The 16,347-nt window shown below is 44.3% G+C and overlaps 1 protein-coding gene and 1 long non-coding RNA gene across 3 annotated transcripts in view; one reads left to right on the forward strand and one right to left on the reverse strand.

The window, feature by feature from the left end:
- The window catches only part of SPINT1 (serine peptidase inhibitor, Kunitz type 1), a 36,239-nt gene extending 21,295 nt beyond the window's left edge, over positions 1-14,944 (forward strand). The window contains exons 3-10 of one of the 2 annotated variants that reach the window (XM_083508688.1): positions 2,534-2,669; positions 2,871-3,041; positions 3,887-3,913; positions 4,761-4,886; positions 8,056-8,106; positions 9,284-9,454; positions 10,719-10,775; positions 12,295-14,944. In XM_083508688.1, coding sequence (XP_083364814.1) covers positions 2,534-2,669; positions 2,871-3,041; positions 3,887-3,913; positions 4,761-4,886; positions 8,056-8,106; positions 9,284-9,454; positions 10,719-10,775; positions 12,295-12,503 — 948 coding nt within the window. In that variant the 3' untranslated portion in view covers positions 12,504-14,944. The remainder of the gene's footprint in view (positions 1-2,533; positions 2,670-2,870; positions 3,042-3,886; positions 3,914-4,760; positions 4,887-8,055; positions 8,107-9,283; positions 9,455-10,718; positions 10,776-12,294) is intronic. The other variant, XM_083508689.1, reaches the window with a different exon arrangement.
- On the reverse strand, positions 4,893-8,049 carry LOC310710533. The gene is made up of 3 exons (XR_014528117.1): positions 7,775-8,049; positions 5,633-7,351; positions 4,893-5,307 (listed from the first exon to the last, which is right to left on the reverse strand). It is a non-coding gene; the product is annotated as an uncharacterized lncRNA (long non-coding RNA).
- Positions 14,945-16,347: the final 1,403 nt, after the last annotated feature.

The raw sequence follows: 16,347 nt of genomic DNA on the forward strand, positions 1-16,347 counted from the left end.
GGTCTGTGGCTGGGGTGGGGAGTTTCAAGGGCAACTAGGCCTTTATGTGGTACAAGCATATGCAGGGGCAGCCTTCATGAAAAATCAGTGAAGGACTGTAACATGGTATAATTGCATAGAGCAGGCATGACCAAAGTTGGCCCTCCAGCTGTTTTGGGACTAAAATGCCAATAATAATAATAATAATAATAATAATAATAATAATAATAATAATTATAATTTATTTATTAATTATACCCCGCCCATCTGGCTGGGCCTCCCCAGCCACTCTGGGCGGCTTCCAAAAGAATATTAAAATACTGTGATACATCAAACATTAAAAGCTTCCCTAAACAGGGCTGCCTTCAGATGTCTTCTAAAAGTCTGGTCATCCCTGACCACTGGTTCTGTTAGCTAGGGGTGATGGGAGTTGTAGTCCCAAAACAGCTGGAGGGCCAAGTTTGGCCATGCCTGGCATAGAGCTTTTATACACTTCTGTATTACACACATGATTACTATTGACCAATCATATGACTGCAATAAATTTCCTATAACCCACTTTCATCACTCTAAATCAATTGGGAATCCTTTCACTCCTTTGACTAGCCCTCCCAGCCTTCTCATTAAAATATTTAATTACGTATAGCTATTCTGCTCTGTCTTTCGTTATTAACCTTTGACTAATTATTCTGTTTGTTAGCTATCCACCAGCATCCTCTTTTATTTATTTGTGATTAATATTTTCATTCTTCTACTGACTTCAAGATTAAATTTAGTCAGTTGTTCCAGCTAGCCAACTTTCTTCAATCATTGCTTATGGTACTAGTCTTCAGAGATTAATGGTGCATTCTTTCAGTATACCAAGGTACAGGTTTTTCACACTTCCAATCTAAAAATGGTGTTTGTGTGTGTGTGGGGGGGGGGGGTTAAACTAGGCAGGGATAATGAGATTTCATGGTTTTGCTAGGCCACAAGCTACCAGGAAAATGGAGTCTTGGCTACAAAAATGGATTCAAACAAAACAAGAAGATGCAGATTTCAAACAGGACAAGGAAATTTGAGTTTTCTGCTTCAGGGGAGATGATGGGAGATGGGAAAGGGAGAAACTTGATCCCAGACTAGAGGTTGCTAGCTTCCCTTGTGGGTCACCTGAGGTCAAATGTAAATTCTAGCTTGTGGGACTAGTCTGGCAACCTTATTATGTCCAGTGCCTTTGCTTCCTGCTCTAAATTGTTGTATAATGCCATGCCATCTACATGCCCCATAAATTGTTACTGTCTACTTCATGACGCAAGAGTGAATATAAAGCACTCATTTTATGTTGGACAAATGTGAGGTGCCAGGTTACAGTGCCATCATGGTATCTGAGTCTGTGTTCATATCTTGCAGTGTTTAAGGCTTGGTGTGTGTTTTTTCAAAACCAATGTATGGCTTCTAAACACAATTTTGAAAAGCTTTTCCAAGGTTGCCTTGAACTCTTCATCAGGTTACATTGCTTTTTAAAAAAAGAAAGTTGAGGGATGGGGAGGCAGGAGAGTTGGCTGATGTTCAAAGCCATCTGTGTCTACGTCTGGCAAGTGTGGCCTTTCTTCCTAGGAGGAAAAAAACACATAATAGCAGATGCCCCATTTCTGCAAGTACAAATAGCTTTTACAAAGTTCTGTCTCCTTCTCCTTTGGCCACTCACTGTATCACTGTGTGGCATTTTGGTTGGAGTAATAAAGGTATTGCCCTAATATGGCTTTCAGATTTTTTCTTACAGCCAACATGACTTCCTTCTACTCTTTGTAGTAGAAAGTTTTAGTCTTTGGTCCTTCTAGTTGATGTCATCAGGAAGGGACAGCTTTGATTGGAAGTCCTGTGACTTTTTCAAAGGCTTTATTACAACTATCTCAGTTATCCTAATAATACTGTGTGTTCTGTAACATTTTGTTGTGGTCTTTCTGCAAGACTGGTCTACTAAAACATTTCCAATGCTGGGATCCATTGTTTGAAATGTCCTGTGGGGCAGTCCCAGTTGTCCTTGGCTCTCAGTGTATCAGTGTATGGACATTGAAAAACGTCCCTCAAAATTCCTGCGGCAGTTTGCCAGAGTAGGGAACCTCCAAATTTGCCTTGATGCTTTAGGTCATGGCTGTGGAACCCATGGCATCTCGAGATGATGCTGGACTCCAGCTCCCATCATTTCCAGAACATGGCCATTGACCAGTGATGATGGGAGTTGTAGTCCAGCAGCACTGGTGTGGTGGTGGTGGACAAGTTCTCCATCCTGAGTTTAGGTCAGGCATCCCCAAACTTGGCCCTCCAGCTGTTTTGGGACTACAACTCCCATCATCCCTGACCACTGGTCCTGTTAGCTAGGGATGGTGGGAGTTGTAGTCCCAAAACAGCTGGAGGGCCAAGTTTGGGGATGCCTGCTTTAGGTGAACTCTGAAAAACACCTACCACCATTACATTTCTTGAACCAAGATGAGAGAATACAGAAGCTCTTGCTATATGTTATGTTATCATGCCTTCTGAAAGGACCTCCCTTCTCTACATTTTGCATCTTCAGAAAGAGACAGATCATGTGGTGCTCACCAACCTGCAAGAAGGGACTTACATCTTCCAGCTGACTGTGACGGATACTTCTGGACAGAAGGGCTCTACCAATATCACCGTCACTGTGCTAAATGCTGAGCAGACTGTAGGTGGGTCATTGCTAGCTGTACCTTTCAAAGATAGAGTCTAGAACTGGAACCCCGGCTGATACTAGTCTTAGGGACACACTGGGGAACAGTGTCACATGCTGGGACCTTCCAACTAGTAATATTGTAAGATCAGGGGAATAAGCTAAACCTAAACCTATAACCAGTATCTTCTCAGATTCTTACTGTGTGTGTTTCTTCTAGAGCACTGCTTGGCTCCTTATAAGGTGGGACGTTGCCGGGCTAGCTTTCCTCGCTGGTACTACAATCCAGAAACTCAGCAGTGTCAGGAATTCACCTTTGGGGGTTGCAAACCCAACAAGAACAATTACATACGAGAAGAAGAATGTAAACTTGCCTGCAAGAATGTCCAAGGTTGGTCTGCCTTTGAGGAAAATCCCTCCTTTCTGGATTACAGAGATTCAAGTGAGAAAACATTTAGCATTTGATAGATGCCGCTGAGAATTAATTTTTGAAAAGGGTGGAGGAAGAACCTGTCTACCAAGTCGCGATGTGATGTGCTCAGGCTTTTTGAGGGGCTGCTTTTTAATCTCCATAAATTTGGAAGAAATAATTAGCCTGGGACTTGTTCCAACATCTTTAATGCTGAACTGATCATAAATTGTGGCAAACTGCTGGAGAGTTACAGTGCCTGCTATGGCTGTAGAGGCCAATAACAGAGAGTTGGTCTGCCAACAGGCCTGGTACCTGAAGCCAGCTCTCTGTAAATCACTTCCTTGGGGAAATTCACCTTCAATTTTGTGGTCAAACTGCCTGCAATCCTTTCAGGACGTAACCTCGGAATGCTGAGTTTTGCAACACACAAGTCATGTTCTTTCCCATACTTCTGCCCCCTGGCATTGGCAGAGCTGAATCTTAATGGATTTAAATACAGTGAGTTCACTGAGTCTCTGAACCTGTGACTTTTTGTACTTTGCTAAAAGCTAGCTAGGTTTTGGAATCGGGAAGGGCTGACAGCTGTTCCACTAATTCTAGAAGGGTGTTGTTGGGAAACCACATCAAAAAAACCTCTTTCTCTCCTGTGGCCCCTCCAACACAGTAGTGTAGCTGGAAATGAATTGTGTGCCTGCCAGCATTTAAAAGGAGGGGAAATGTTTTAACAGATAAAGTATTATTGTTTTGTCTGAATTTTTAGATGAGATCCAATGACTTTCACGTAATTTTCTGAAAAACAGCAATCTCTCTTTCTTTCTCTCTAGGTGCTGTTGAAAAGCGAAATGAGCCAGGTAAGCATTTCAGTGGCCTGGTTTGTCCAGAACACTAAGCCAAGTCTGGGCTTAGGAGACGGCCCACATGTGCAGATTCCTAGAGTGGAACCTGCAGCCACTCTGCTCTTCCCTGGTGCTTTCTGTTGCCGTGCTGTACTCAGCTGACCCAAGGATTGGCTTAACATTCTGCCTGCAGGTGGGCTCGCAGTTAAGCAGAGGTAGATTTAGGGCAGCGGACTGGTTCTGCCGCACTGGATGCTGGGACTAGGAGGCGCCACAGAGTGTCACAACTACGACGTCATAAATTGAGCAGTACAGAAGGCGAGAGACAAGCTGGGGGTGCTGAAATTTCACCTTGCACAGGACGTCGCTGAAATTTGAAAAACCACAGTCTGTCCCTGAGTCAAGTTCTCTCCTCACTAACCATGAGCTGTGAGCAGTAACACGCATTGGTTACAGTTCATGGTTAGCGAGGAGAGAACTTAACCACGAGCCCAGATTTTGACAATACATTAAGCCAAACCGTGGCCCGGTACAACACATTGCAACACTTTTGTGCCCTCTCCCTAAGCCAAGGTTTGGCTTTGCGGGTTCTGCCTGTATATCTACATGACTCCACCCTTTCTCACTTTCTTGCTGACTTGAGCCTCAATGGCAAATACTGGTGACTGGTCTCTTGCCTCTGTGCTTGCCGCGTTGCAAAGAGGTAGCTTTCTTGGCATGGTGAAGCTCTTGTCTTTACTGCTCTCACTGGCACAATCATTAGTCCTGGTCTGGGTGATTGATCTGAAGCAAATGTCCCCATCCGGAAGGGGGCACTGTCTTTGCTGAGAACCAAAAGGTCTGGTTTATATTTCCCCTATAGTGTGCAATGAAAACTGCCTGCCCTACTCTTTCAAATGTGACGATGGCTGCTGTATTGACAGCTTCCTGGAATGTGATGAAACTGCAGATTGTTCAGATGGGTCAGACGAGAAGTTATGTGATTCGTGTAAGTAGGTGTTGCTGTGACGTCTTTGAAAATGGGCATAATCATACCACACAAGCAGAAGAACCCAGGCCTTGGCATCTCCAGGGAAGTGCCTTGAAAAACATCTGCCCAAGATTATGGAGGGCCACGGCTATTCAACAGTCCAGAAGTAGCATCCTCTTGCCCCCCTCCTCACCTCCGGTAACTTTTATATCTGGAGTCAAAAGGCCAGAAACACTCTAGCTGTTTTCCTGGCACTTCCTCCTTTAGAGAGATACCTAAGGGTAGGCCATGGCATGTGGAAGCAGCTACCCTCTGATGACAAACATGGTCCTTTTCTCTCCCCACCCCAGGAGAGGAAGTCATATTCTCTTCTCATTTTATGTGTTTGTACAATTTTGGGACAGACCACTGAAGCTACAGTGGTACCTCGAGTTAAGTACTTACAGTGGTGCCCCGCAAGACGAATGCCTCGCAAGACGGAAAACTCGCTAGACGAAAGAGTTTTCCGTTTTGGAGGTGCTTCGCAAAACGAATTTCCTATGGGCTTGCTTCGCAAGACGACAATGTCTTGCGAGTTCCTGCTGGGTTTTTTTCCTCCCCCCCTTTTCTAAGCCGCTAAGCCGCTTATCAGCTGATCCGATCAGCAGACAAGCCGCTAATAGCGCTAATCCGCTAATCCTTTAATGGGCTTGCTTCGCAAGACGAAAAAACCGCTAGACTAAGAGAATCACAGAACGGATTCTTTTCGTCTTGCGAGGCACCACTGTAATTCGTTCCGGAGGTCTGTACTTAACCTTGAAACTGTTCTTGACCTGAGGTACCACTTTAGCTAATGGGGCCTCCTGCTGCCGCCACGCCACCAGAGCACGATTTCTGTTCTCATCCTGAAGCAAAGTTCTTAATCTGAAGCACTATTTCTGGGTTAGCGGAGTCTGTAACCTGAAGCGTATGTAACCCAAGGTACCACTGGACTATCAAATCTACTATCTCTTCTGCTAGAACAATTTCCACAAGTTCACAGAACTGAAGCTGGAAAGGGCAGGATGGTGGTCTTCTCTCTCCCTCTCTTTCATCACCAAAGATGGATCATGCCTTACTTCATGTTAATCAGTCCCATACAGATTTCACAGTCCCCTCTGAAATCTAAAAATGCGTAAGGACAGGTTCACTTGTGCAGATCAGGCATTTCTCCCCCCCCCCCCACTTTTACATGAACCCTCCTCTCTCTCTCATTGAGTCCAGGATCTTGTGTGGAGAAATATAAGCAAGCAGGACTGAATACAGAGGCTGAATATATTTCCACCCATTGCAATCGCCAGCATCGTTGCAGACTACTGCTTGTATCAGTGTATTGCCTTGTTCGCGCTGATGTACCACAGGACTCTGTATTTGGATTGAGTGGGGAGAGATTTTATGATGAGCCAGTATGCATGTGTGTGCACACTAGAAGCAGCCAGCTGGCATGTGTGAACTAGCTTTTAATGGCAATGTCCTGCATTTCCCTTTGCTATTCTTCCCGTTGCTCTTGTTTGTATTTCTGTTCAAAGTGTCGGTTGCAATTTCACAGGACTTCAAAATGTTGCTTATTGAGAACATGTTTTGCATTTGGAAGTGGGGGTGTTTTTATTTCTTGTATTTTTTAGGTAATAAAGGGCAGCTAACAAATATAAGAATAATACCAGCTTTCATTGATTGGGGGGGGGGACTAAAGGAAAATGTTGCTGTGTAGGGTACACTGTTCAGGATTCCAGCCATTCCATTTAGTTTTCCTGTGCTCCAGTTTTCTGTATTCTGCACATGTACACACCCCAACAATCAATCAGCAATCTGTGGCCACAGAGAATACCCAGTCTTTATTGAATTGTTATATTCTCTCTCTCTCTCTCTCTCTCTCTCTCTCTCTCTCTCTCTCACACACACACACACACACACACACACACTTTTTGTGTAGTGTTCTGTTTTGTTTAACCACATGTCTTGCAAACCTTGGGTTTTTCCCTAAGTCTGCTGATACCTCCCTCTTGTGGGTGGTACTGTTTGGGCTACAGAAGCAACAGCACTCACAGTTGCTGTTGAAAAGTATGTGGGCAACATCTACTAAAATCTCAGAAACCAGAAAGGAAACCTTCCAGACAACATGTTTAATACTTTAAAAATTGCCAGATACATTTTGCAAAATGAGAACATCCAAATCTGCTCCATTTCCCAGAATTAGTTTTATTTCAGCTTTTCTTGCTTTTCAGTTAAATAGATGCAAAAATGTTGTCGTGGTGTTTTGTTTTTAAAGTAGGCCATACATACAGGTCTACTTATTACTGTCTAGTACAGGGGTCAGCAGCCTTTTTCCGCCATGGGCCAGTCCACCATCCCTCAGACCATGTGGTGGGCCTGACTATATTTTGAAAAATAATAACAATAATGAACGAATTCCTATGCCCCACAAATAACTCAGAGATGCATGTTAAATATAAGCACACATTCTACTCATTAAAAACACGTGGGCCGGGGACACGGGTGGCGCTGTGGGTAAAACCTCAGTGCCTAGGACTTGCTGATTGTAAGGTTGGTGGTTCGAATCCCCGTGGCGGGGTGAGCTCCCGTCTTTCGGTCCCAGCTCCTGCCCACCTAGCAGTTCGAAAGCACCCCTAAGTGCAAGTAGATAAATAGGGACCGCTTTATAGCAGGAAGGTAAACGGCGTTTCCGTGTGTGGCACTGGTGCTGGCTCACCAGTGCAGCTTCGTCACGCTGGCCACGTGACCCGGAAGTGTCTTCGGACGGCGCCGGCTCCCGGCCTCTTGAGTGAGATGAGCGCACAACCCTAGAGTCGGACATGACTGGCCCATACGGGCAGGGGTACCTTTACCTTTTAAAAGAAATAAAGAAAAACCAACAAACAAAAACACACACACACACAAAACACGTGGGCTGGATTGAGAAGGCGATTGGGCCGCATCCGGCCTCCGGGCTTTAGGTTGCCTACCCCTGGTCTAGTATGTCTAAAACTGATAACAGAAACAAATATGGAGGTGAATGGGGAAGATCAGAGAACTACTAACAAAACAACAGGGAGAAACTATTTAAATAAGAGGTCAGGGAGTTTCTGACTTTATGCTGATACTTTGCACTGTCATCACACCGAAAGCACCATTATGTGAACTATCCCCTCCCCTTTTGTGTTTCTTGCAGATGTGCAAGGGTTCAATCGATTACGTAATATCAATGTTACCACCAGCCAAAGTAAGTATATCCTGAATGCCTGTGGAGTGGGCTCTGCTTTGGATGAATGTGCTAATAACCAATTTGATTACTTACATTTGCATCTCTCCAAGTGTAATTGGGGTTGGAAAGGGTGACTGTTCCAGAAGGACTGGAGATGGATTGCAGTTACCTTGCTCAAATTAAAAGAATAAACTGTACCAAAGGCTTTCCTGCAAAGGAACAGTAGCACTTCTCAGCTCCTTAGTATATGCATCATTTTGATGAACACTAAAGTTAGGCATTTTCCCAGTCAAAGAAGATGTGGTCAGTTCACTGGTCAAGTAGTGTTCAAGTATTTTAAAGGCATTGATTTTTATTCAAAGAACAAAAATATATCTTGATCTTCAACTAGTTTGAAAAACCAGCAAAAGTTATATGGCACCTTAAAGAGTAACAAATTTATTCTGGCATATAAAGTATGACCGCACCCATGTTTTGTCCAATGCTAGCTCTGCACAGGGTAGACCCACTGAAATTAATGGGCATGACTAATTTAGGCTCATTAATTTCAATAGGTCTAACACTGAGCAGGACTTAGTTGACTACAGCTCTTGGTTACTGTGAAACAATGAAACTTTTGCAAAAATGTAATTGTAACTTTTAACAATGTGAGGTAAGGATTCTATAAATGTGAATCATTCACTGAACGAGTTCATTTTGTTTTTTATCCTCAAATACCTGGGCCAGCCTTGCCCAACCTAGTGCCCTTCAGATATAGTTACATTACTGCAACACACATTGGCCCCAGCTAGCGTGGCCCAGTGGTGTAGCGTGGGGGGTGCAGGGGGGGCCGGCCGCACCGGGCGCAACATCTGGGGGTTAGGGGGCGCAAATCCACGGGTTAGGGGGCGCAAATTACTTGCCTTGCCCCGGGTGCTGACAACCCACGCTACGCCACTGGCGTGGCCAACTGTCAGCCATGATGAGATATGTAGCTTAATATCTGGAGGGGGTCAGGCTAAGGAAAACTGGGCTACAGTTGCCAAAAAAAGTTAGAACAGAAATAAAGTGAAGCAACAAGCGGTTATGGGGAAAGTCAGTTTATGAAGGCAGTTGCACTAAGAAAGCAGTAGACCAATTTAAATAATTATTATCAGATGATCAGGTATTAACTAATGTCCTGATACAAAACCATCTCAATCATATTTTTTGGCAGGTCACTGTGTGGATATGCCAGATACTGGGAGATGTGATGATAGCATACCTCGCTGGTATTACAACCCGTTTGCTCAGAAATGCCGTCGCTTCACCTATGGAGGCTGTGAAGGCAACAAGAATAATTTTGAGGAGGAGGAAGTGTGTATGAAATCTTGCGAAGGTGTCACAAGTAAGTAGAAAAAGGACCTAAAGAGGTGGGCAGGAGATGTGGGGCATCTTTTCCTTAGTAAATGTTTTCTGAGTAAATTCTTGGCACCATGCCGACCAGAGGTCAGCAGAATATGGAGTCACAGACCCTTCTCCTGTTGTGTCTGTACTAGCATGAAAGGCTAGTTGTTTAGCAGCCAGAGGTTCACATATTTATACCTCTCAGTACTAGATGGTGGAAACTAACAAATAATGGTGCTTATCATGACTTTCTCTGTTGCATCTATCTGGTTGCTATTAAAAGACAGAATGCTTAAATGCTCTTGATTTGACCCAGTGTAGCATTTCTGTATTCTTGTGAGAAGCTGTCTGAGTCCAAGCAAGGCCAGTGGTTCATCTAGCTCAGTAATAGACTGCTGGCTGGCAGAAAGTGCTGGTTCTGGTCCCTGGAAGAACCTGGTTTGTTGCTGGCCTCCCAATCGTGGCTTGACAGGAAGCATTTAACCCCAATCCCTGGTTCAGGTGTAACAGAAAGCCAGCTTCCTAGTTTGCTTATTCCACTTGCACCAGGGGGGAAGCAAAGTGGGAGCAATCAGCCACTTCTTCCTGTGATCTTTGGATGAAGGGCAGTATACAAATTTAATAAACAATAAAATAAAATAAATATACCACAATAAGCCACAAAGTCTGGCTTATTGCATGATCATTGCCTGTGAGTATCTTTGCATCCCTGAAAGAACTGTTGGCCTCATAAGCCTATTTCAGGGGTCAGCAACCTTTTTCAGCTGTGGGCCAGTCCACCATCCCTCGGGCCATGTGGGGGGCCGGGCTATATTGGGGGGGGGAATGAATGAATTCCTATGCCCCACAAATAACCCAGAGATGCATTTTAAATAAAAGCACACATTCTACTCATGTAAAAACACGCTGATTCCTGGACTGTCCACGGGTCAGATTGAGAAGGTGATATTTCATTGTCACCATCTTCTTTTACCTCCCACACTCCTTTCTTTTTCTTCCTGGTTTCTGGTTTCTTGTTTCTTTTTTAATTGTTAATCCAGCTGTTGGAAAGCAGAGAAAGGCGGTATATAAATCTAAGAAGTAAAATAAAAATAATAAATGAACATATGATTGAACTGTTGGGGTGAAAATATGATATGACTTAAAGAGAAAGTTTTGGGAGAGTTTTAATATTAAAAGTGCACTGTATGAAACTGCCTCAGTGAAGGAGCATCTGCCATTATTCCAAGCATCATTATACAACCCTGTCTTTCTCTCCTCCACAGAGGAAGATCTGATTGGCCAGAGATGGAGCACCTATGAGGCCCGGCAGGCAGGTTTAAGTATGTAAACTGAACTCTACAATGCTCTAGTAGCACACTTATTTCTTTGCTCCTCAGTCTCTGCTGTCGGTCTCTTTTGCTTCGGCTGTAAGCTGCCATGTATTTTAGAAAATAGTATAACTGGGAGGAGGCACGGGAAGAATCCTGATACTTCTGTACAAAGAAAGTGATGACGCATAATTTGTTGCCTTTAGAAACATGCCACCATCACTTATGTGTGTTACATATTCACCCCACTGCATTGTTTCTTAGAAGTAATTTATGTTTTTAGTTAGCAAAAAGTATATGCCACTTATTCAATAAAAGACCTAGGCGGCTGCCAATTAGTCACACAGCTTATGACTACAAATCACAACAGTGAAATTTAAAACCAAAGGTTTTTCAAGCGAGTGCTCTAGAAATAACATGTATTTGACATGCTATCATAGGCAGATCTATTCAGAGTTGAGTCCTGTTGAGTTCAATGGGATTGATCTGTTGTAAGTATGTATAGGATTGTAGCCTTAGGCTGCAAGTCTGCACACACCATATTTTTCCATGTATGAGACAACATTTTTTTCCTTAGAAGTAATGGGCAAAAATTGTGTGTCATCTTATACACTGATAGCAGAGGTGGGACAGGCAATTGGTGGCAGCAGCCAGCAGGAGATTGGCAGCGGTGATTGGGTGTGTGATTGGTTGCTGTGGCAGTTGGGCGGGTTATTTACAATAGTGGTGAGGCGTGGTTGATCCCCCCCCCCAAAAAAAGCTTAACAACTCTGAGCAATCTCCCCTCAATTTTTTTTGTTGTGGTCCAAAAAAAAAAGGGGTCGTCTTATACATGGGGGCATGTTATACACAGAAAAAGATGGTACCTTGGGATTCTGCGCCTCCGGGTATCTGCATGTTACATACCTTGGTGAGGCAATCGCACCATGGAGTACAGTGGTACCTCGGGTTAAGTACTTAATTCGTTCCGGAGGTCCGTTCTTAACCTGAAACTGTTCTTAACCTGAGGTACCATTTTAGCTAATGGGGCCTCCTGCTGCTGCTGTGCCACCGGAGCATGATTTCTGTTCTCATCCTGAGGCAAAGTTCTTAACCCGAGGTAATATTTCTGGGTTCGCGGAGTCTGTAACCTGAAGCGTATGTAACCCGAGTTACCACTGTACTTCTGTCAGGAAGTCCTTGTTGCAGAGGGCTCTGGGAAGAGACCCACAATCACCTTTTGCTTATTGTTTTTGAGATGGCTAGGCACCTCACATTAAAAGTGAGTGCATCTCAAGATCTGTGCATTCAGCCTAGGACACCTACCCAAGTCAGAAGCGGTTCACTGGATGAACACCGCAAAAAGAGGACAGGTGCCATTTTGAGTGTGGAAAGGCAAGCAGCAAAATAACCAGGGGTGCCTCGAATCTTGGGCTGCTCCAGCCTTTACTGTAAATACGTTAACAGCACCTCCTTCTTAACACTTGTTAAGGCCCAAATAGCAGCTTTGGTTAACCCTGATTCTTCCCCCCCCCCCTCAAATATTTCACAGGTTCTTTCGAAACGGCCATTGCAGTTCTCCTGGCTGTATGCATAATGATAGTGTTGGCAATCCTTGGCTACTTTTTCCTGAAGAACAGAAAGACGTACCGGCGACGGCGCCAGCCAGCTACTGCTGCCAACTCCACTCTCTCCTCTGTGCTCTCCACCACCGAGGACACGGAGCACCTCGTCTACAACAGTACTACGAAGCCTATTTGATCCGGAAGAGGTGCCCTCCACTTCTGGGAGTGGGCCAGTTGCCTTGACTGATGATACTTCTGAAACAAAAGCCTGTGGCTGAAGGATGTCCCTCTTCCTCCATGCTTCCTTCCTTAGACTGTCAAATTCCAGCCATCTTACTGCCCCTAGCGATTGTTCTGACTATGTGACAGCTTCTGAGGAAGAGGAAGGACAGTATCCCCCCCCCCCCACTTTTGTAATGACAACAGTGGCTCACTATGCTGTCAGAGGAAGCTGTCACTGAGGGCTTACTGTACCTATTGAAGGAGTCGTGGTTTGATTTTTGGTATGGATTTCATCCCTTCACAAACTTGCTCAAATCTACATTTCGTGTGTGTGCGTGTGTGTTAGAACTTCTGCCTAGTTCCTTTTTGTTTCTCTTGAAAGTCCTGCCATCTTAGAGCCACCCTCTCTGTGCTAAGGGTCTAAGTAGTTCAAACCTCATGATACTTCTGAGAGTCCTGAGCAGGTTCTCATACTTGATCATTGTGAACTCAGGGTTGCACATGGCGGTCTTTCTAGCAAGACGATATCAAAAAGAAGCTTGATACACCACTGGAGTGAATCTGGCCTCTTCCCAAATATATTGCAGCCCTTGTTGCATGTTAATCGCTAGGCATGATGCAGTGCACGTAACATAAAATATATAGTATGACCATAAGTTATAAACGTAATTTGAACATATGAAGAAGTGCGGCTGAATTGTTCCTAAATGACTGAAAATCAGGGTCTGCATTCATTCTCCTTGACATTTTCCCGCCTGTTCCTACCTCCCAAGGTTGCCATTTCTGCTTTTAATGTTAAAAGACTAGTTCTTGAGTTTGAATATTGCACCTGTATGTATTTATTTTTATAGAATCAAAATGTGACTAGAAAGATGTTAACTAGCTGGTCTCCCAAGTACATAGTGAATCTTGTGGAGCAGTAACTATTCCCCCGCCCTCATGGCCCCAATTATAGGGAATTCCATTTGCAAGCTAGTACCACTTACTGATTTCCCATTACATGCTTTCATGAGAGCTTCAGAAGGAGCACTGTGGAAGCTGGAGGACACTGCTTTTTGGTGGACTACAGTAATATATATATATATATATATAGAGAGAGAGAGAGAGAGAGAGAGAGAGAAGCAGCTTCTGCCCCAAAGTGAACAGAAATGAACTGGGTGAATGAAGGACATGTATGCTCCGGTTTCTCATTTATCACCTGTCTTAGCTGTCAAAGCATATAATATATATATCCAATTGCAATTTACTGTTTTGAAGTTGCTGATGACAAGGCAAGCTTTTGTCCTTTTGCTGCTGTTCACCATTGTTCAGTATAACAGATCCTCCCCCCCCCCCCCCGCTCAATTCTGATGGTAGGAGTTGGGAGTCCAGCAACATTCAGAGGGCACCATGTTGACTACCCCTCATCAGTCCTGAGTATTGAATTGATTGTGGTTGTCGACGCTTGAACAAGATCCATCTTCCATGCGTTTCCCTACATTTTTGCAATGCTCTCCTCAATATCATGCCCCGTGTTGTCCCCCCTGCCCTCCATATAACAGCTGCTTGTGTGTAGGCATGCCATGTGAATGGGACCTCGGTGGGGCCCACACTACTCCCCCATGCATACATTCCCCTAGGTATGGAGGATGCTTGTGAAAAGGATTCACGTGATAGGGGTAAGCTGTATGGCGAGCCTAGAGCAGCTGTCATTGAGAGTTTCGATGTGACTCCCAGACATTTTCAGGCACAGTTTGGGTTAAGTAGATGGGCCCGTTCTAGCTAATCAGCCAACTCCCATTTTCGCCCTACTAAGAATCCAGCCAAACGTTGCTTTAAGAACCAGGACAAAATACCCTCTCTGTGTGATGGGAGGGTGGGCTGCTGTCTGAAATGAATTTGGTACAGTTATGTACTGGGAACGGAAATGTATATAGCTCTGTCTGCTGCTTTGGGAATGCCCTCTGCTATGAAGTTGAGAGAGCGAGCAGAGAATATTTGTGTCTTCATTTTGTGGTGTTACTGTGTGTGTGTGTGTGTGTGTGTGTGTGTGTGTGTGTGTGTGTGTAGAAGGACTTTTTGCTGAAGCCAACAGGCACCAGCAAAAATAATTCTCTGAGAGAAGCGAGCAGCTCTTTCTAAGAGCCAGATTTCTTAATGCTCAGCGAAGTGGCAGAATGAGATTGAGAAGATGATGGTGAGGGTCACCAATGTGCCGGGAAGGAATGGGACAGGAGATAATTCATTATTTTCTGTGGTTGGCAGGTTACTCCACCTTTTTAAAATATATTTTATATCTGCTAGTTCTGCCCTCCTTCCATCTGCGCCTTCCCCCCTTGTTCCCTTTCTGCAAACCTCTGCTTCCTGAGCCCTTAAATTCTGGATTTCTCTCCCTCAGTAGATGTAAATTTTAATAAAATATTTTGTTTGTAGCAACTTACTTGCTTGGAAAGTTATTTTGTTGTGGTTGACTTGAGAAGGACTCAGGAGTCGCTGTTGTCAAAATGCTTCAGGGAAAGGAAGAGGCAGTCAGACATTTCGTAAGACAGCAGCAACTTTGTTAGTCACTATAATGGTAGATCCAGCCCAGCTCTTCAGCCAGGTAGCAAGTAGGTCAGAGGGTTGCTGCTCTGAGGTCACTTCCTGCATGTTAGGACCCAAAACTGACTGAGGAAAAAGGTGTCACCTCAAACTGGGCCTTCAACCAGTCAGACTAGTTTGGAATAAGGAGAAAATGCAACCGGGCAGGCTCTTGCTTGCTCAAATACGTCTCCTTGTAACCTATGGCTATGGGGTGGTTTATGAGTGACTGGTCTTTGTTAAAGCCCAAGGCAGCAGACAAGTCAATATATAAAACATAATTTTTAAACAATCATCAATCACGGCACTCGGCCCAGTAAAATAATAAAATCACAAAAATAAAGGTAAAACGACACCAAAGCTGCAACACCCTGATTATCATGAGAACACAGCAGATACACATTAAAAGTGCATTGACAGAAGTCTAGTGTCCTGATCAAGGGGTGAGCTTAACCGCTTGACTCAGTTTCTGCAGCCCTTTTATACACAAGAGTTACTTGCCAAATCTGCCCAGTAACAGATAGGAGAGAGACAAAATGCCTTCACTGTAGGGAATGAGTCACTTCTGCTGACTGAATTAACCCATTAACTACATTCCTTAACTTAGTTGGCTGACTGTTTTGAAGCCTGACTGATCCTGTGGAGCTATGTCTGCAGTTGATCATGGTTTCTTGATTCCAAGGGACTAACATGACTAAGATTGTCAGATTATATTGCCAACACAAGTACATAAGAGCCCTGCTACATAAGTTCAAATGCGTTTCCAAGCACAATTCAAAGTGTTGGTGCTGACCTTTAGAGCCCTAAACGGCCTTGACCCAGTATATCTGAAGGAGCATCTCCACCCCCATCGCTCAGCCCGGACACTGAGGTCCAGCTCCGAGGGCCTTCTGGCAGTTCCCTCACTGCGAGAAGCAAAGTTACAGGGAACCTGGCAGAGGGCCTTCTCGGTAGTGGTGCCCTCCATGTGGAATGCCCTCCCATCAGATATCAAGGAGATGAGGAAATATACAACTTTTAGAAGATATCTGAAGGCAGCCTTGTTTTGGGAAGTTTTTAATGTTTGATGTTTTATTATGTTTTAATATATGCTGTAAGCCGCCCAGATTGGCTGGGGAAACCCAGCCAGATGGGTGGGGTATAAATAATAAAATTATTATCTAGTCCAGTTTTCTTTTCTCACACTAGGCAACCAGATGTCTATAGGAAGCCCATAAGTGCAATGTGAACACAATATGACTCCCACTTGTGCTGTTCAT

Source organism: Podarcis liolepis, assembly GCF_965112155.1.
Source record: "Podarcis liolepis genome assembly, chromosome: 1".
NCBI lineage: Eukaryota > Metazoa > Chordata > Lepidosauria > Squamata > Lacertidae > Podarcis > Podarcis liolepis.